This window comes from Phalacrocorax carbo, chromosome 17 (assembly GCF_963921805.1).
Source record: "Phalacrocorax carbo chromosome 17, bPhaCar2.1, whole genome shotgun sequence".
Taxonomy (NCBI): Eukaryota; Metazoa; Chordata; class Aves; order Suliformes; family Phalacrocoracidae; genus Phalacrocorax; species Phalacrocorax carbo.
The window spans coordinates 2,393,398-2,415,057 of NC_087529.1; the positions used below are offsets into that span (position 1 = coordinate 2,393,398).

Below are 21,660 nucleotides of genomic sequence, written 5' to 3' on the forward strand. Positions count from 1 at the left end.
AGCCTGGAAATGTCTCAATTGAGTTGGTAATTAATTTCTTTTTATCTCTCAGAGTCTCACATCTGGTTAATACAGCCCTCAGTTCAGCTTGTAATGGACTGGTGACAGTTCTGGACTCCGTGACCCTTGACTCCAAAGGTCAGACTCCTGTCACTGGGCACCTGTGGGTTCTCTCTGGCCATTTGTGCCCTTGATGGTGTCTGTTGCTATTCATAGCCCTTTTAATTTCATTTTCTTTTCAGTCATGTGATGCCATGATCTAAGTTCAGCACAGACGAGTCTGTTGGGCTGCCAAAGCCAAAAGACAACCTACAGCAATTCTGAGTCGTGGAAGAGACATAGCAACCTTTGGGATTATTGCTTAGCAACTGCAAACACACAGAGGAGCAAAACTCACAGCCTGGCTCCACAGCAGGTCTGAGAAATCCCTAATTCACTCTAAGATTTTTAATGGTTGAGAACAGATGGGCGTATATTAAATTCCTCTTCATTTGCAAAGCCACTTTGAAAGCAGGAGGAATAAGATCTATTTTGATACCTGCTCTAAAGGTAAGAAAAACAGTTCTTCAAAGCTTCAGAAAGGAAAAGAGAAAGTATTTTTAAATTTTAATTGTATTGAAAAGAAGCTCATGTATGAAAAGGGTACTGGGCTCTTTGTGATCGGTGAGATAAACATGCTCAGTGAAGCAAGTTAGGGAAAGGCAAAACTATTTCCGAACGATAGAGTGTCAAAGAGATCGGACTCTGGTTTTGAAAAGACTTTTGTAACTCAGACATCTCCAAAAAATTCACCTAGACAAACTTTAGTCTTTCCTGGCCCTGTCCCACCCATCAAAATCCCCTAACAGAATAACAATGAAACCATAAAAATCTTATTTATGAGCAGATTTGGGGTTTGTACGGAAAACGGAGATAATCTTTTTGTACCTGCAGGGATTCCAACAAGAGTATTTCTCTCACAGAAGAGGAGCCAGGAAAGTGGCATCCTACTAAATAATGAAAGGCTTATCTTGCCTTCAACTTGAACAAAGGCTTACAGGAAACTTTATATCACATTTCAAATTTCCTGGATGTTTCTAAAGCTGGTCTCTGTGCACCATGCTTACTATTATTTGGGCAATCAAGCCTCCACTTGGGAATGTCATAGGCCGTGAGAGCTCTGTATATTATGGGCTGAGTTCTCAACTCATGTAAATCAGCCCTGAAGTTTACGAGCCACTGGCGTCTTACACAAACTGGAGGTGTGTCCCTGTAATCCTCAACAAATTCCAAGTTTCAGGGCCTGATTCTAGCGCTCCTTTGTTGTTTATTTTAACAGTTACCTGCTGTCTGTATGCTCTTCCATACCCTCTTAGTCTTCTTTATCTGTCCTGCATTAATGCAGAGGGCGCAGTTCTCTACGCTCCGCTGCAGTCCTTGGAGTGATGTGAATGCTGCGGAGTCGAGATAGAAGAGTCGTACTTAGATGGGTTTGTTTTTATTTTGTTTTGTTCAGAGACACAGGGGTACTTTATAAACATTTACTAATCCTCCAAATCATCCTAACAAATGGTTGAGAGCAGTGTAGAAAATACATTCATCATCATTCAGAAGCAGCCATCTCACAAAGCAGAGCGCAGTTGTCACTTTAACATTGCACAGAAACTGCAGAGCGATTTCATAAAGGATGTTAAAAAATAACAGAAGTATTTGAAACTGCAAGAACAGTTTATTTTGGCACAACAAAACCAGCTGATTTGGAACGTGACCAGAACATTTGGTTAACACCCTGCTTTGAACCTCAAAGAGTCTGGTTTTACAGCTTATTGGAAGGAACTCACCTAAGCAAGGAACAATTTTACAGGGTTGACAGGTTTTCCTTTCTACCACTATAAATCTGGACTCCTTTACAGCTCATGTCCTTCGGTGGCAAAACCGGCTACCACCTTAAAACCCTCTGCGTGGGTCAGGCAGGCAGCTTGATCCATAAATCCATCTCACTCCCCAGCACATTGTCATCTTTGAAAACAAATTACCAGAAGATGCCAACAAGCCCATCAAGAAAACAGACCAAGAAGTTCAGTGCTGTGCAGCATCCTACCTATCCAAGCAGTTATTTGGACTCAAGCAATGGTTATGAACCAGAAGGTCAACATATTAGTAATTATATTTGTGTGCCAGGAGGGCTGTAGATCACATTTATGCATCCCCTGGAAGGCCGAACTCTCTTCAGAACAGCTACAAATGCTTAAACGGTATTGCTATGGATACTGGAAAGGCCTTTGTGAAAAGCACTTTTAAATAAGAGCATGAAAAGAATAGTGTGGCAGCAAGTTCAGAGCGGAGTTTCATCTTTCATTTGGAAAGGCGTTAGGCTCCCTCTATTAATGTCACCTTTCCCTTGCTGTTGTTTAAGACTGAGCTGGGGTTTTTGCAGCATGCTGATGATTTTCCATGCCTTGAATCAAGTAGTTAGGCAGCACCCTCTCCATTCTATGTAAGTCCCATTACAGATGCAGGCGGTTATGGTGGAGACATAGAGCAACGGTTTTCAAATTGCGCCCTTGTGAGCGACTCAGGTTCTCCCTGATATGTCACAGAATGAACGTTCTGAGAAGAAAACAGTGGAGTTTGGGAAATGGTAGAGGGAGATATCTGCAACTCTCTGTAGGTCTGTCTTTTACAGAATAATCTACAAGATTAAGTGCTTGTGAACAGTTTAGTTACAGAGTTCATGGTATAGAGTTTCCCTTTCTGTAGGAGCTCTGCTGACCCATACACCTGTGTCCTTGTTACCTCAACAAAACATCCAGAGGAAAAAATAGTCATCAAAGTTGAAATTAAGTAGTCTATGGGACAAGCTTCCTCACTGTTTTTCACAGCTACAGAAAAGATGAAGCAGAAGACGGCATGTAGAGAAAGCTCGCTCCTAGGCATCTGGTATTTTCCATTACTTGCTTCCTTTGTCTTGTATCCAGTGGATTTCCTGGAGGCATGGAATGGGACTCAACCAGAAATAACGATACTAGGGGTAAGAGGAATCCACTGGTTAGAACTGGGGGACAAGACTTCCGAGCACTGTTCACCACTTGGTTTCTGAGTCTCACTGACCTGGAATTAATCACTTCTCTGCTGTGTCTCGGTTTCTTCTCCCGTAAGTAAAGAACACACTTATTTAGTCACTCTGTCTCCAAGGGCTGTTGTGATACATAATTAATCTTTATAAATCATTTACTGATCTTTGAAGTAAAAGGGCTGTAGTTATTTAAGAGTACAAAGCAGCAGAAACAGAATAAAAGGAACATAGGAAAATAATATTCAGTAATTCCTAACTATAGGCTTTCTTCCCGTGTCATCTGCTAGGTCACTGCTGCATCTTTTGGCGTTATATATCACGCTGCTTTCGTTCTGGGTCACCGTGACTGACGTATGGCTGCGCAGCCAGAAGCAGCCCAAAGGGCAGGCCCAAAACATCCCAAACTTGGAGGTGAGAATAGGACTGCCACAGGAAGGAAGAGGAATCAGGGGAATGATGAGCTGCCGTATCTTAGTAATTATGCTCCGTGGAAAGAGTGTTTTTACGAAAAGGTGCAGCAGAGGTGCCTGAGACTGCAGGAGACAAAGGTGAAGATGATTCGGGCACAAAAGGCGAAAGAAGAAAAGATAAAGAGGAGAGAACCCTGGGACTGGCTGTCCAAGGCGTGGTTCAGTGAGGAGAAGGAGTCCCTAGATACTCGCATCTATTTGCTTGACAAACTCCTACCTACGTTAATCCCAGGAATGGAAAAACTGTTAATGGAAGTGGAAAGAAAGAACGTGCTTGCACCAGACAAAGAACCAACCAAGTTTAACCCCATTAATTTTCTTGGAGAATATCTGATGAGACATAACCCTCGGTATAGTATTTCTGCAAAACCAGGCCCGTACGTGAGAGGAATGAAGATGGTCACGGAGGAGCTGAAATCTGAGGTGCCAGGTACAACATCAGAGAGGTGAGAGAGCTGAAAGCGCGGCTGGTCACAAGGCCGGAGCTGGTGTCTTGGTTTCTGTTTTACAGAAGGAATGGTGTGACTGCAGCCTGGCTGGTGAAGCATCGCACAAAATGAGCCTTGTGGAGTGCAGGTGGTAGCTGTCTCTCATAAAAACTTGAGAAGCAGGACAAATGGCAGGACATGTCACGTAAAATGAAACACTAGCTATTCCTGTTTAAGGCAATATTCTGCCCTTCGCAAGTATTTAATTCCTCTTTAGACTCTGTCTGAATTACATATGTGGAATGCAAACTGCTTTCAAACCGGTCGAGGTTAGTGACAGCAGTTCTTTAGGACAGGTGGTGGTGTCGAAGGTCTATGGACTCTTCAGATCATTTCTTCTACATTCTTCCAAACTTAATACAAAGGTAACCTTTTTTCCCTCCTTCAGGATGATTTCTCTTGACCAAACCAATGGCATATTGACAACAATATTGTCCTGGCAGATCGTAGAAACTCCTTCTCCTGGGATTTTTACTTAGGCCTTCCTTTCAGATTCTTTTTCCCCTTTAAAGTAGAAACTGCTTTTTGTTTTATTCTGTTGCTTATTTCCGGGGTGTATTCTAGGCTGCTTTCTTTAGTATAACATTTAATGAACATTGGAAGGGGGTTCCATGGCGTCTTACAAGATGCTAAGGTTAGAATGTGGGTGCATTAGGTGAACAACAGTGCTTTCATTTTCATTGCTCTATTGAGAAAAAGACAGAAGCGAACTTTTGTGTTTCCCGATGACCCAGAGGTGATTGTGAATGATGTCAAAATTACTCATTCACTAGTAGATCACTTTATTCTATATCTGTGTTTGTAGAATAATGACTTGTATTTGAATGGCTGTCTCTTCCATCTGCATAAATAGTACATACAGCTTGAAAATTGGTCTCAGGGTTTCAGTGTCAGGAATTAGGTGAAGTAAAATGTTGACATGTCTTATGTATAAAGTCTAAATGAAGATAATTGAAGTTCCCGGTATTATAATGAGTAAAAGGATATGTTAAATCTCTCTCTACTGCTCTGAGTTTCTGCCGCTCTACATTTCTAGTTCACACACTGTTACAGTTCATAGGAACATGCCTTGTGTGAATAGACTGGAGCAGTGTGGTAAGTGAATTTCATACAGCCACTTACCTCCACAGATAAAAATCATTTTAAATGACTGATTGTGGTCAGTGTGGAAGAGCTTAGCTTTTGGGGTTTCTTCAGGAGCAGACATACAGTAGTACAACCAGAGCTGGTAAAAGATTTTCCATTTCTTTTTTTTTTAATGCTGCTCCACTGAAACAAATGATCTGAGGCAACATCTTTTTTTCCTATGAGCTTTCACTCAAGCACAGACTGTTCGGGGGGGATGTTTGGGATGCCAGCCTGCCACACCTTTGTTTTGGGGACTGTTTCGCCATTCATATTGCTTCACAGAGGGACACCAGGACGCCGGAAGTTCAGAACCATATCTCATTTTTATTTTTGCAAAAGAAATTGAATTAGAATACATAAAATTTCCTGGGGTTTTGGGTTGGGTTTTTTTGTTTGGTTTTGGGTTTTACTGGTGTTTGGGTTTTTTTTTTTCCTTGCTAAAATACTCTCAGCTCATTGTGAATCAGAGCTTATTTCTGGAGAGGTCAGATTTTCCCATAGAATGCAAAGTGTTGTCTACCGGTGACACGTTATCTTGGCTGCGGCTGTTAAGTCCATGTTTACATTTGGAGACAGGTTCTCAATTTGTAGCTACCAGAGCTGATGCAAAGGAAGTGACTATCAAGACTTGTAGGAATCAATCTCTCCGCAGACAGCACTGCTGCGGGGGTTTATGTAGCCATAGCTGTAGCAGGTTTTGCATATCGGCTGGTAGTAGTCTCATGGGATTTGCATTCACAGCAGCTCAGGATTTACATATTTGTGTATTGTGGGATTTGCATAGGATCCTTAAACCACAGCAGCACAGAGGATTTTACCGACACCATGTAGCACAGAGGCTCTTAATGTGAGTCACTGGCTTTCTAAACAGGAAGAGAATGTTACAAGAGAAATGCCAAAATCCCAATGCAGAAATGTGCTCCAAATCTCTCACATAAGCACCAGAAAGATGAGGAGTGAAATTCCGGCCCCAGTGAAGCTCCCGGGAGCCTTGACATTACCTTTAGGAAAGGCAGGATTTCAACACAGGTTCTTATCTAAAGCTGACCGTCCCTCAGTGAGCTCTCTCAGGCTTCTTCCAGTCTCTCCTGAACTGCCACCTGAGTGGGAGTCGAGGCATGCAGGAGAACAGACGGAAGAAATTCCGTATCCCAGTGGACTGATACATGAAACAGAGACTTGATTTGCCCAGGGATGGTAGTCCTTCAGTCTGAGTCACCCGTCCTCGTGTGGGAGTTAGGCGGCTGTCTTCCTGAAGAAACATGTTTCATTCTGCAGGGAGAAGTCACCCTTGCTGCCACCTCATCTCTGGAAATGTCTAATACTGAAATGAGCTCACTTTGAAACGGGCGCCCAGCGCTGGAATGGCCTGTCTTGCTGTTGTTGTCTAAGAGGGAAACATTTTTCCCACACCAGACAGAGGATGCAGCTGCCTGGTGTTTTAGGACCCTAGAAATAAATGCAAAGTTGCAGCACAGTGCAGGTGCAGCACGCAAGGTAACTTGTGCTGGGCTCTGCCCAGATTAATCACCAGAGTGCCTCAGCAACTCCTAGCATGGCCTTAGCTCTGCTTTCAGCTTGCAGACCGCTCCTGAGGCGGAGCTGCAGCTAGAAATGGTCTGGTTTTCTCTTTCTGTCTGTAGCATACATTGGAAAAAAATCTTTTGTCCATTTAGCGTGGTACCTGCTCCATACCTCCTCTTTGCTGTGTCTGTGAAGGAGTCAGGAGGTAGGAAATTATTTTACCCTTCCCCTGCTATCAAAGTGCCGGAGGCTGAACTGCCTCAGCAGGCACTTGTGCAATGCCCACGATTAGGGAACCCAGTTATTCATTAAGAAACCTCTGCAATAAGTGGTCATGAAGAACAAGTACCTAGTGATAAAACTGGCTGTGATCAAAGTACGTTGCTGTACCATGTTAAACAGGCCTTTCGATTCATTAAAGAAAATATAATTGTTTTATAATTTCTAGGATGACCCCATAGCAACAGAAGAGAGCCGGGACAGAATCAGCCCATCTTCACAATAGGTGAAGCTCAGGGAAGAAGGGAGCAGAAATCATTACTTAAAATAGGGTTTCTGGACTAGTGTGTTTTCAGGTACAAAAGAGGGGCGATTCCCCTTACTCTGACTAGCCTGAGAGGGTGTGCGGGAGAGCCACGGAGGTGAGCAGGGCAGCTGCCGCAACGCAGAGAGATTCCAGCAGCCTGCGTGAGCAGGAGCTGTTCTCCCCTTATGAACTGAACCTTTGGCTTTAAGAATTTTTAACTTCCTAAAGGCTTTTTTTTTTCCATTTCCTAAATGAACAAACTCAAAACCAATGCAGATAAGTTCTACGGGATCAATTTTATTCAGTTCTTTTGTTGTGCAAAATGGAGGATTGGGAAGAACATGGCTGGGTGGTTCGAGAAGCAAAGCAAACGGAAGGAAGAGGAAAGGAGGTGTTTTTAGTCCAAGCTTGCAAACTCTACGTGTCCAAAGTGATGGAGGGGTTGGTGTATTATCCCCGTCCTAAGGCAGTAAGGACTTTACTGTGTGAGACTGCTTAAGAATTTTCATTGAACGTTGTTCTCTGCCAGTGAAGCGCTCATGTGAAATGGGACTTAGGCTTTGCGACAAATGCATACTGATGCAGTTTTGTCGGTAAATCAAGTGTAGCAAAATCAAGCACCTCTGTTCCTGCTAAAATCGAAAGAAAATTGCAGGACACCAACACAATAAATGATTAATGCCATTATAAGTGTGCAGGTAAAATTTATCACTGTTGAAACTACACAAACTGGGAAAGCTGTACGGATGATTTTCCCTTAAATGTCTACCATGTACTCTACAAGAGGCTCTCTCCACATGCACGTGTCTGACAATCAGAGGTTATTTCTTCAGATTCATACTTACACTAGATTTCAGGAGATGAAACAAGTCAGAATAGAAATACTCTCACCTCCTTGGTGCTGCCCTCTGAAAACACAGATGACTAACATCTAGTCCAATAGTCACGCTGGTAATTTTGTGCCCCGAACACCAGGTATTTCTTTGGAAAAAAATCTGCTTGTACTAGAAGGACAAGAATTTCAGTAAGAAGTTATTTCCTTTCCTTTAGTTCTTCAGGGTAGGCTTAATCTAGCTTAAAAATGTTTATGATGGTATCTTTCTAAACCACATTCCCATGTCCTACAGGCTGGCCAGGATGAAGTCTGAGGCAAAGAGCAAACGTAAGGAAAGGGAGCAGGTGGACAATCTGAAGTCTCAGGTGAAAGAGATGAGAAAGGAGGCGCTGGCAATTCAGTTCAAAGAGTGGACGGTGGATGTCAATGGCAGAATACCGATTGCACTGGTAACTAGAGATGATCCCTGGTAACACAGTGCTACGATTGTGCCAGACAGGCGGCAGGTTTGTGCTAGTGCTGTCTGCCCTGGCACGGCAGCACGGAGCGCAAGGACGGGTAACGGCTCCGACGTCCCTTGGGGTCAGGGTGCCGGCCGCTGTCTGCCGCTCAGCCTCCCCACGCCCTGATTCCCCACGAGCACGTGGAAGGATTGCGGCGCAGTCTCCCCAGAGGGCCTGGGAAGCTAAATGCCCCATGAGGTACTCAGACACTCCTGAGGTTGTTGGGTACATACCTCACCGCTGGATGTCCTTCCCTGCGGCTGGGTATCCCTCGGGATCCCCTTCAAAAGGTCCGGGGCAGCCACTCTTGCTCTCCTGTGGCCTCCGTTAAATCTTCTTTCTACCCCTGTGACTCATACAAATTGATACTGCAGCTCATGAAAGATGAGAGTTGCAGTAATTGTAATACATCTCTTGGTACCAGCATCTTTCCTACAAGTCACACGAGGCCCTAGGAAATTGTCCTACGGTTGCACGCAGCACAACACAGACAAGGTCTACATTTAACAGGGCCCACCTATGTGTGGTAAGAAGCATTGCTGGCCCATACACTAATTATTCGGGGTGATTTGTTTCAGTAATTACCTTCTGTTGTCTGCATGAAACAGGCCTTCGACTGTTACCTTGATTTGTAGGTTCAGAGCGCCCTGAGGTCTTTCCCAGATGTCATTGCTTCCAATCCCATGGACGTGAGAAAAGGTAAGTTTTCAACGTGTCTCCTTTAGTTCTATTTGTGTGGTCTGAATTCTGTTGCAAACTGTGAGAAAACAGTGAATGGATTTGAGAGCAGAGAAAGAATCTCTAGGGGTAGTTACAGCAGCTAGGATAATAACCACAGATCTTCAGACAGATTGGAAAGAGACTGAACCACCACATGGTTCATTAATGGGATCTTGAAAAGCATGGAAAGAAGTTTAAAAAATCTTTCAGAGAGATAGAGAGATCAGGTGCAGGCCCTTTCCGCTTACGTTCTGGTTTAGCCAGGCATTGCCACGCGCTTATCTCGATTTTTAAGAATCACTGTACAACCTCCTTCATCTACTCTATCCCTCGGCGTTCCTTGTCTCACGGGAGGGCTTGGAAATCCCACGGACAGCTTGGCATACTGGGAGGTACGGAGGAAAGGCAGGATCGACAAAAACTGAAGTCTGACAGTGTTGTTACCTTGTACGGTTTCAGGGAAAATCCTGCAGCTTACCTATCGCTCCACCAAAGCACCCACCTTGCCTCGCCGTTCCCTTGGCCCGCGCAGGGCACGCCGGTGGCACACAGCACAGGGGCCCCTGTACCACAGCACTCGGCGCAGGAACATTTCCCTAATTCCTGTGCACTTTGCACAGCTTACACTTGACATCCCCGAGTAACGGTGATTGCCTAGATAGAGCCAGGAACATTGAAGGGCAACACGCAGCCTGCTGCCCGCCCTTTACATCGATAGCCTGTAATGATCACCAATAATAACAAATCTGCCTTTGCTGGAAGGCGGGATGATAAGCAGGGAGCCTCCAGAGTGCATTTCTGCTTGCTGCTGAAGTCACCTCTGCCTAGAACTTGCCCTTGCTCAGCCCTTTCTATATTACAGAATTGCTCTTCTGAGTAACCATCCTGTATCGGTAGGATGTCGTGCGATGCCAAACACAGCCCTGGCGCTCCTGCTGCGGTGGCTGTGGGTCCCCAGTGCGAGCAGATACTGGGACGTCAGGCTGAGACAGAAGTTCTATCCGGGCGCTTGCTCTCCAGCCCCCGGAGGTGCTTTATGGCGCGTTTCGCTAACAGTGCGGCTCCATTTCTTAGTGTATTTCCTTTAATTGCATCTCAAAGACAGAAATGGAACATTAAGCTTTGTTTTACCATTTAATAAGGATAATGTACAGTTTAGGAATGACTTAAGCAACAAGAGAGAAATGCATTCTATGGTGAATTTTCTCTTTCTTCCTGATACACTGTAGAAGAAAGAACAGAAAAATAAGCCCAACAGAAATAGCATGTCTGTGCTCGAAGACCTCATTCAGAAATCTCTGCAGACATTTGACATACCTCCTCGGTTCTGTTATAGCAGCCCAGAAGCTGACCAAAAGATAGTTTTGAATATCACAATCCCTAAAGTTGTTCCCACAAAGCTTCTTGGGAAAATTACTGACTTCCAGATTCCACCCTTGCAAAGCAGAGTCCACGTCCCCAGAATTTTAAGGCTGTTTTATCTGTTTGTTCAATCAAAAGTCATTTCTTCCCTCACATAATTAGTCAGAAGTACTGTTAAAATCATTGCAATTTGCACGGACGTATGTCAAGAATAAATATGACCATACGGTTCTGAATAGCTAAGTGCAGATTCTCAGTGAGAGAAATATGTAAGGATCAGAGTTAGATAGGCTCTGGACAGTCAGACGTTCAGCTGTTGTGTAGGATAACCTCCCATAAATGTAACCCGACATGAGAAGAAAGTTATTGTAACAAGGTGTGCAAAAAATGTGTACGATATGCAAAACCACAACTGTTTGCTTTCTAAACCAATATCCCTTCGTTTTTTACCAGCAATCTATGCCAGGAAGCTGGAAATCATAGACACATTGGGAAAAAAATTAAACATAGATGAATTCACAGAGGTGAGAAATGAAATAAGAGGATCTGATTCAGAATGTGATGTTTATGACACAGTAACAGTGTTTCCCTGGGGACAGCTAAGATGAGTAAGTGAAGGGCTTCACTTCTCCAGCACCCCAGGTAACCGTTGTACCGGGACATTTCATGCTCCATCTCCATATCCCTCCTCTGCTGTCACAGCGCTGCCGTTCTGGCCGGCAAGGGGGAAGTGTTTTGCTTTGCTCAGAGCCGCAGCCGGTGCCGCCCCCTGAGAAGGTACTCCAAAAGGAGGGGGTTTTAGGACATCCCTCTCAGTCCCTTTCTAGCAAGCCAAAGCCCCGAATCACCTATGAATTCCGATTTTGCGTTGGCTGCTCACGGGAGGTGCGGCGTCCCGATATCACCATTAGCCTGAGGCAATTAGTCCCTTCCCCAAAGTATCGTTATTTCTGATTAAGTTCTATTAACCATAGAAAAACCTAACACGTGGTGAACTGGGATGAGAAGCTCTAGTGGTTTTGCCCTGAACCATAACCAAACTGCAACAAGTATCACAAATGTGTGAGAAGCATAACCAGGCTGAAAAATACTCAGTTTTAAAACCAAAAGCTGTCACTGAGAAACATCAGAAGGGTGTTTTTAACTCACCAAACCCCAAAAAATGTAGTTGGAAGTTTCACCCTATTACTCTACTCTTCATCAATTTGAAATCCTCCGAATATTTACTGAAAAACTCTCCTGGCCAAGACTTTGCCAGCCATTCCTACCTACGACAGAGCTAAATTTTACGGCTGGGTAATTAAACCCGTGAAAAGGGATGTTTAGACTAGAAATGGTGACAGACCCTCAACTGCAGCAGTGCTAGTGGGTGCTGTTGCAATAATTAAAAGCAGAGTATAAAGCAGCTGTGCAGAGACTAATTTCAAGCAACCATGTGTGATTTTTGTGCTAGCTTCGCTCTCGGGAGACTCACACGTTCAGTATTTTGCACAGAGACGCATTTTTATGATAACTTGTTGAAGGCTTTTTTAAGCATGAAATGAGGTATTTTTAAATTTAACCTCAGAGTAACTGCATTTAATTAAGAAACCTATTGTGGATAATGGGAGCCCAGAGAATTGCTTTTGTCACTGAAATGAAGCTTCAATCTGTAACCCCTACGGTACATGTATAAGCACTGAATGAATTCATGCTGCATTAGCATTAGAAAAATGTTTTAAAATATATTTTGTGTACTCTTTATTTTAACTCAATTAAAGATATGACAACAGAGATCAGAAATACAAAAGACATGGACTGTCAAGCTGCCTGATTTACCAGCCAGTGCAAGGTTCTTCTTGGAATATATTCTCTGATGTTTTTTCCAGTCCGGTTTTAACTGAATCAAATGATGAGGCTTTCATTACGTCCCTTGGGAAACTGTCCCATAATCACAGGCCTCGCTCTCAAGACAGGGGTGTTTCTAATCCTCAGCTACAATTTACCTTTGTTCATCAGTTTGCATCATCCACCAAAGCCAGAACGAGAGATGATCTTCTCCACGCTGGTCTAGGCCCTTTCCCATGTGGAGAGCATTGCTTTTTAATGCACCTTAAAATTAAATGGTGCTTTTTTCCCCCCTCTCCTTGAATTCAGCGCAGCTTTGGGTTACTTAAAGGCTGTCTCTCTGCAGAGAGACCCCACACATTGTTGTTGTTGGGTTTTGGGGGGGTTTTGGGGCTATGCAAAATGGTGGCTGCTAAATTTTTACATCCTTCGTGACAAGCTCATGGGGTCGTTTATATTAAAAACATTTAAATCCCAGAGACCAGCCCTTAGTAGTTGATTTCACAAGCTTTGTACGTGCAGAACCCCGAGCAGTCTGGCACAAAGCTATTGACACCAAGGGAAATACCCACAATGCCTTTGTAGGGCCAGAACCAGGCTTTAAAGGTGAAATTATTTTTCCTGATTGCTTGCGGCTTCCTGGAGTTCTGTAGAGAGCAGGAACAAAAGGCAAAGATCCATTGTTATCGATGATAAAGTGTCCGCAAGCTTCAGCGAGGTCTCACACTGGAGAGCAAGAAGGGGGTGTGCCGGCTTTCTTCTGATGGGTGTCAAAATCTCTTGGTTAATAATAAATAAATGTATGCTATTATGTGTACAGTACTTTACACCGCTTTACACACATCAGCTAAGAAAAGCATATGACTCTACGATAGTTCCTCCTGCCCACACAGCCGAACATACGCTCCTAACGCACCTTGTGTGGAGCTGTTAGACAGCAGTACTAATACACAAGCCTTTGGCTGTGTCATCCAGATGACATGCAGAACGACGAGCTGCTCGGCCAACCTGCCTCCTCCCAGCTGCTGTCATCCCTAAGGTTCGTCTGTCACGGGGCTCCAGGCTGTAATAGCTCTGAGAAGCTAGTAGATACATGTTGCCCCAGATCTGCCACCTTCTCTGCAACCCACCTACACCCTCTCTTTTTATGCTGAAATGTAGAAGAAACATAAATTTTGTCAGGAGCTCTTCTTTCCCACCAGCCACCCCTCAGGCCGTTGGCTGCCGCGCTTCTGCTCTTCCTCTTCTCCACTTGTCCCATAGATTTGGAAATTATGCAACATAGACCTGAATAATAAAAGCATATATTAATATTTCAGTTCGTTAATGCCTGTGCAGCATTTCAAGAAGCCCAAGATGTTCTAGCACTTGTGTCAGGTATCCGTACTCTAAAATTGGGATAACGGGAAACATTCTGTGTTTCGCAAATTCCTCCTTTTAACTGTATGGGCTCCCCGTTACAGTGGCCGGCTCCGGAAACCTGCTGTAATAATTCAGCTTTGGGATTGTGGTTTGTTCTGACGGCCATTATTATTTATGTCATGCACACCACATTTTTAGAACCGTATTGCTTTTGCTCATAAAAACCACATGGCTATAAATCCGAAGTGTTAAAGTGTCTCCAAGGCTAGAACTTAAAATAAATCTCGAGTCAGTACTGTTCCCAGTGTCAGAGGACTTAGGTGACAGCAGGCTCATTTTCAAAAGGTTCTTTCCCTTTTGTATTGTATCCAGACTGGTTCTCTGAACACTGAAATTGTGGGCAACGGTCATTTTGTGGCATTGGAGAGTTGAGTGACTGTCAGTTCTGCAACAACTAATGGCTCAAAATGCCTCCTTGGGAGGAACGTCAGGAATACTAAATGCTGCAGAAAACCATGGAGAACTTGCATCGTCCCTGAGATAACCTGGCTTAAGCCATGACATGTCACGGGGGGGATTCTGCTCTGGCAGCTTGAGCATGATAAGTGACCTCGGGGCAGTGCCTGGTGCAGCAGTGGCCCAGCTTGCTAGGAGGTATTGCTGCTTCTGAAAGAACGAACGACGTAGGCAGTGTAGCACCCGTGCACCAAGTCTGCCTTAGGTGAGCAGACTAAACTACCCAGTCACATATATTTCATTGCATACAATAGATTTTTAAGAGTTCAAATAAAGGTGAAAATACTTGAAGAAAGCAAACGATTTACACTACTGCTTTCTCTCCATAGTATGTCCATTCCTACACTGAACATTTTTCAAATGACCTGTTCCAAGAAATCCTGCAGCATCTCTGCCAGTGTGCTGATAACTTCCAAGGCGCAATAAGACGTGATATGTGGAGGCAAATGTTTACTGATCTCTTCCTAGACTGCGATTATGGAAAGGTAGGCAAAGCAGCTCTCAACCGAATTTCAATTGGAGGATGCTTCCAGTTTGGTATTTCTCTGGGTCACTGCCTTCTGTCTATTCTTTATGACTCCAGACACTCTCTTTGTGCTTACTCAGCACTATTGTAGAGGACAATAGCGCTTCAAATTCGTAGTTCTTAGACTCAGAACTAGCCAACAGCCTCTAAGCTGATGGCTAAATAGAAACTGAATGATCTGACGTGGTGACTCGGGCCTGAAGTTTGATGATTCTGGAGAAGATATTAACCACAGACATCACTAAGTCTGGTCATTACCTGTTCCCAAGCAGGTTTGGAATGTTTGGGTGCTAATTTGTCTGTTCAGCCATATTTCAGCACAGATAACCTGATACAGACCGACCTTAACAAATGTGCATGGGACTACAGTAGTAACATATATTGTGTTCATTATGTTGCACTAATTTATACACCTTTAGGGCTTCTACCAATAAATCTCATAACAGTTTAAATTTAAAACGCAAAGTAATATATCTTTACAACCTCTCTGAGAAAAGTACTGTGAACTTCAGCCACAGTTTATGGGCAGGAAATTAAAATACAATGAGTCAGTTACAGAGCTGGAACTGGAACTCTAAAGCCATAATCTGGCTTTCAGCAGCTCTAAACTCTACCTATCGGCATCTGAATACACCTGCACGCCCATTAAAAAAAAAAAAACAAAACACAAAAACCAAAAACCAGCTAGACTTCTTAGAAAACCAGGAAATAATAGGAGCTGAAGAATCAATGGCTTAAGCTATTGCTGAAAACTTGGGCTTCATCCCAGAAGTATGGTGCCTGCTACAAGTAGCCACAGTTGGGCAGTTGCTGGCTACTGCACAGCAAACAGTTGCCCTAAACCTACAGTTTTGCCCCTACATGAATTATATATATTCCACCCAGCACTCCTCTGGTGATGTTTACAGCATGGCTACCCAGAATGAACTGTGCTCTACAGTGTCATGCTAATAACGTCATTACCTCTACGAGAATGGAATTACAGAGCATGTTGGGACAGCAATGGTGTGTGTTAGGGAATAGCAGGCAAGACGCTGTTTCAGGGATGAGGAAAGAAATGTGTCTGCCTCTCAGTTAGAAGGCGTCTCGCTTTCCTCTTGCTCTGTCAAGGAGAGCTATGATGGATCCTTCCGGGTAGAGCAATATATAAAGCTGACTCCTATCATTGCCATGCATTTTGAAAGGATCCCTTCTTCCCCTTTCATGTTTTAATGTGACTTTCTTCCTATTATTTCCGTGGCAGTAATCACCATCTCCGTGCTAATCCCAGTGGAATCTCGGAGGCAAAGAGCCAAAAATGCTAGCACAACATAACGAGAGTGAGCAGCTATCAGCAGACGCCGTTGCTGCCCGGCAAAAAACACGATCAGAGCACAAACATGGTTGCTGTTTCTAGCCTCCGAGGTAGCCTCGCTCTGCAAACGGAGTTCACTCATCTGTAGTGTGGACCATGCAGTTCTTTTAAACCTGACCTGGTTTCTTTTGTATAGCTCTAATAAGTCCTGCCCTACTGCACCCACAGGGAAGATAAAAGATGCAAACTAACCCAAGGACTTCCACCACTTGAATGTGATCCATTACCTGTAGTACTCATTCTGCAAAGCACAGCAAAGCAGTTGTTTCAGTTCCTAATTTACATTTGTTTGGAAGCAGGCAGTTATTCCAGTCTGCATGGTGAGTGTGGCTGGCTGCCTTGGTGAGTTGCAATTAGGGCCAGGGAGCTGAGAAAGCAGTGTTTAAATTACAGTCAAATTAGAAGGTATCCACATGATCATTACTGTGATCTCAAATGCATGCATCCAGAAGGAAAGGATGGCAGCTCAGCAAGAACAGCCTGGGCTATACAGTGAAGCAGAAACTTTCCAAGACAACACCAGAACACAGCCGAATCACTGCTCTAATGCCCAAAAAGGCAACAGCTCTGGGAATTTTCAGCTTGCTGTCTCTCTGTGCTCACGTGCATCAAGTATAGTTTATTTTACACGTTATAACAGAAGCTGCATTCGTTTTCAGGGATGTTTTAAGCCCAGGATCTTTAAATGTTACTGAATTTAGTCAGAGATTCGTTTTCAAACTAATGAAGTTTTGAGATGCTTCTGATTACCTTCCTTGCAGTACAGCAACAACAAAGGCTGCTTTCCCATGACCTTTTCTGAGTGTTCTCCCCATCTTGCTCACGAACAAGCATATTGTGGTGTTCAAGATCTACATATCACATCTCCAGAAAAACAATCAAGTGGTTAAACACTGACCTATCACTGCTTAAATGGCAAGTCTGGTTTAGTCTGTGTTGCTAAAGGAATTACTCATAGATCGCAGAGCGTTGCTGAAAACAACTGCGAATCATCACCTGCCAATATCTGGGTGACAAGAAAATTAGGTCAACATGTTTCAAGTCTCCAGCCACTCGAGCTGGCACTCGTTAAAAGTGGAGACAAGTTCTGGGCGGTTGTACAAACACAGATGGTCTGCTGTTATTTATAGTGGATGCTGTACCTGTCCTGCCGACAAGCCTCAGCACCAAGGGCTGACGGGCAGGAATCTTTCACCAGCCTCCCATCACACACGAAATACAAAGAAACATGACCTTTGCTAGTAAATTTAGGAACCCAGAAAGATAGCGTAACTGGGTACAGGACCTTGGAACTGGTTTCCTGTCGTGATGCTCCTCTCTTCTATAGATAGCTGTCCTGCGACACGCTCCTCCCAAGGGAAGTTGTAAGGAAAAGGGCCCTGAAATAACGGAGACCTCTGGTAGAATGGCAAATCTGTAGAAATTGTAAACGTTAAAACGAGGTGGAAAACATGCCCCTATTTCACATTCAGTAAGTTCTGAAAAGGAATTTACTATTTTTAACAATATCTAAATCCAAAATAATTTCATCTAAATCACAAAAATCCTCTTCCAGAATCTGCGTTATCTAAATCCTCCAAGTATATTACTTCAACATGACAAAAATGTATCTGAATCCCAAACCAACATTTTTATTTTCTGTTTAATAAGCTTCATTCATTGATTTACCTTTTCAGTAAAACAAAGCTTTGCATTAGCGCTGACAGCTTCAAGGCAACCAGCTGATGACTGTGACAAGTAACAGCTGAGGAAATTTAAAGGGAAAATTAAGTGTGTGTAATGGAAATACTGAACAGAGAACCCAAATATTACGCGGCGATCTGGTAACGTCTTCAGAAACATGTTCTGTGTTTGTATATCCACTAAATGGGTGCAGAATCCAATCTGATATATTCAGCTGAAATGCAAACAGCGTAACGAAATGCTTGCATAGGAGCGTGCAAGATATTTGTATATCGAGAAGATGAAGATACTGGGAATCGGGGCCTACGTCTCGTAAGTTTAGGGACAGAATTATGTGATGACGTTTGTTGTTCCAAACCCACACATGGCTGGAACTCAGCTGTAATTTCCAGCATATTTTTTACCAGTGGGAATTAAGTTACAGGAGTCTGAAACTCTAAAACTAGGCTGGACAACAGGTTACATTTCAGTTCCGATCCTTTCCTCAGAATTTGCGAAGAGCTTTCAATTGCCTTTAGAGGAAAGGTGTTGCAGTAACAGAAAATGTGATTTATTCACTCAGTTTTCAGCATTAGCTTCCTTGGGAGGCACTTCCAAGTGATGGGTATCTCTCAGCTGTTTTCAAATCCTCTGTTCCTAAACATTGATGCCGTTAATTATGTTTTTAAATTATAAACAACACAGTCATCTTGAGCTCATTTCCAGAAAAGGGCAGCAAACAACTTCTTTTATTTCTTCAGCCTAAGGGCAGGAAAAGTTCATAAAGAATTAAAAGCTTGGTGAATTTTACATTTTGTGATCTTTTAAGAGCAAAACATGAAAAGGAAATCAATAATTCAGTTGGAAAGCTACTTGCTATGACTAATGAACTTAAGTAAATCTGTTCTCTAATTAACTACTGTGTTTCACTAACGGGAGGGAGATTACAAAGGTGTCAGGACTTAAATAATGACAACAGGAATTAATCATAAAATGGAAAACTTGCAATCGTTTAGATTTGCTTTACTTTTTAAGCTCACTCATTTCCTGATTGGAAATGACCCACTTCATTGTCTTTTCCTGGTTTTACTCCTGTATACACTCGCCCTGAGCTACAAGGACTCAATAAACTCCGTGTGTTCCTCCGCACTGGAACTACGGATACCTCTCTCACCTCTGCGGTCAAACGTGCACAAATTTTTAGAGGAAATGAGGGACGTTGTCATAACAGCTCAGATTTTTGGACTAATTATTTTCCCAAGCGGTTGCCGATACATAATGCTTCAAAGGAAATGGCGGGGCACAAAACCAATCTACGATGCGCAGTCACTGACGTAATACAGCACAGTATTCTCACAGTAATACGTGAGAATTCTTCCACTGTCCTGTCAGGCGATCAGTGCCTGTCCTGAAAGTGCGACATGTTGAAGCTTTGATCTTGGCACGAAGAACTCCTTTGGCAGAAGTGGGTACAATCACCCAGCTGTAATCTGTCAAGAATATGCAAGAGGATGGGCCAGTAGTGTGTGCGAGGAGTTCCTGCGAAGCCCTGAGAAGACATTTTTGCCCTAGGAAAGATTCACTTCTTTGAAATTTGTACTGATGTTCTGGTAACGGATAATTTACCATCACAGGTAGTTCTTAGCTAATGGTGCCTTTGTAGAGCTGCGAACGTTGATGTAAGTCCCAAGAACCAGAGAAAAAAATACAATAATTTTAATCTTTTTGTCTAGGTTGGTCTCTTGGACAGGCGAAAAATACTTGCCCTACTGGCAGACTTCTATGACAGAAGCCCGGTGATCGCTAAGAGGGGATTCTGTAACCCAAGACAGTGTAAGTACGAGGGATGTCCCAACGGTGGTTGAAACATTAGGAGGTCACAGGAGGCTGTATAGTTAATGTGTGTTTTATAAGTGTTACCAGAAATGGACAGAGCCTAAAAAAGGACCCAAGAGAATGCTGTGACCGAACTCTGTGATTTGCAAGTGTGTTTTGCAAACTGTGATGCAATGCTCAGAAATACTTCAGCATCCACAACTTTTCCTTCCTACAAAAGTCTGAAGTCCTTTTTGGAAGTAGAATTAAAGAAAGCCTACTTCTCCTGAAACAATTGTTCTTTCTTACTGGGCAATATTAGAAGTGAATTTTGTGTTTACATTAAAATTTCTCCAGGCACAGGGAAGGATAAAGAAAAAAACACAGAGAATTAGCTACATGAAAGTAAAATATTTTTAAGATACTGGACATTAATTAATTGCTAAGATCAAATGCAAGGCGAATTACAGCCTTCCTTCTTAGTATGGAGAATTATGAAACATACTGATTTCAAAAGAAATACGGTGTAATGCCAATAGCAAGGGCAGTTCTCTGCAGGCAAAGACATTATTCTGAAGACATTATGTGTTTCTGAGATGTGTGTTTGCAGAATGTACTTTCTGATCATTTATATTTGCTTGGGAATACCTTTTTTCTTTTTCTTTAAATTTTCTTATGCAATACTAGAGAACACCAAGGCAAACTATCAGCTTATCAATATTTTTTCTATTTTAGGGCCAATAATTGAGCTGCAAGAGATTGAGCTTGCAGATTTATGGGGAGGCCTTGATGACCAGGAGGGTTGTGAGGAACTCAGTGAAAAGTTAGTCTTGTCTCCAGCAGGAATCTCTGAGGGAGAGATTTTAGCATGTCAGCCTGTAGAAGACAATAGACAAAGCACAAACACAATGAGAACTAGTGTCAGAGGAGGTCTTTTTGAACAAATGGGCATGAGGGAAGCTGAGACTGGAGGAATTTCTAAGGCAGAACACCAAGCACCAGAATCAAGTGATGCTGAAGTGAGAAAGGAAGGGGAAGGCGCTGTGTCAGCAGTGAAAAGCACTGATTTTAAAGCCAGTGATTTGGATGGAGATACAATACCTAGTGAGAAATCCTGTTTCCATGAAGACATCAAAACTGGGAGGCAAACGGAGTCTGCAAGCGCAGACAAAGAGGAGGAAGCTTTCCCAGGATCAGCCTCCACTGGGTACAGTCTCAGTAGAGGTGGAGAACCTGGATGTGAAAAACAGGTGGAGGAAGAGGAATTTAGTCAGGGTGGAGAGCCTGAAAGAGAAACAAATAGGGAAGGAGATTGTCGTATCTCGGACAGAGAACCTGGCTCAGAAGGGCAAGTTAGTCGGGAGAAGGACAACTGCATTGCAGAGGCAACCCACACAATTTCAGAACCAACACCTGAAGCTATAACCATGACCTTGGAAGACAGAGCTGTGGCAGACGTGGACATCATTGCTTCAAAACAGGCTGCTCCAGTCGCAGAGGTTGTGAAAGAAACTCCTGCAAGAACAGACACTTTTTCTAGGCGGCATGGCAGCCAGTTTGGCCAACAGACAAGCTCCGAGACAAGACCGCAGGATGAGGATCTTCTGCAAGACCAAAGTAAAGGTAAAGCATTCTTTATTCCAGCAGACCTTAATCTTTTTCAACATATACATTTGGAGTGGTTTAACTTCAGGTGTGGTTTTAATCCATTTCAAAACTACTGGAAGCATGTGAGTGATTTCTGAATACACAAGACGATAAGCTTTGACGTCTTCTCAGCACAGTGTTTTCTGCCAAGGTTTCAGAGTGTGTTCCTCTCACAGGACGGCAGGTGGGTCACTTTGCTGGTGATCTGTATTCAGGGCACTGAGCAGACATCTTAATTCAAGTAGGGACGTTCTGAAGCAGCAGCATTTTTATAATATGGAGAAACTTTATGTTCTGTTTCACTCTGTAAGCAAGACGGGAGCCTGAGCATGTTATTACA

General features: G+C 43.3%; 1 protein-coding gene and 1 long non-coding RNA gene across 3 annotated transcripts in view; one reads left to right on the plus strand and one right to left on the minus strand.

Moving 5' to 3' along the window:
* The window catches only part of EFCAB5 (EF-hand calcium binding domain 5), a 41,757-nt gene that overhangs the window by 5,310 nt on the left and 14,787 nt on the right, over nt 1–21,660 (plus strand). For both annotated transcript variants that reach the window (XM_064467885.1, XM_064467884.1), the window contains exons 2-10: nt 53–138; nt 243–415; nt 3,343–3,971; nt 8,319–8,475; nt 9,165–9,228; nt 11,065–11,135; nt 14,646–14,801; nt 19,592–19,691; nt 20,409–21,296. In XM_064467885.1, the coding sequence (XP_064323955.1) occupies nt 3,409–3,971; nt 8,319–8,475; nt 9,165–9,228; nt 11,065–11,135; nt 14,646–14,801; nt 19,592–19,691; nt 20,409–21,296 (1,999 nt within the window). In that variant the 5' untranslated portion in view covers nt 53–138; nt 243–415; nt 3,343–3,408. The remainder of the gene's footprint in view (nt 1–52; nt 139–242; nt 416–3,342; nt 3,972–8,318; nt 8,476–9,164; nt 9,229–11,064; nt 11,136–14,645; nt 14,802–19,591; nt 19,692–20,408; nt 21,297–21,660) is intronic.
* On the minus strand, nt 12,346–20,860 carry LOC135316089 (uncharacterized). Its single transcript, XR_010375544.1, has 3 exons — nt 20,775–20,860; nt 17,482–17,610; nt 12,346–13,725 (listed from the first exon to the last, which is right to left on the minus strand). It is a non-coding gene; the product is annotated as an uncharacterized LOC135316089 (long non-coding RNA).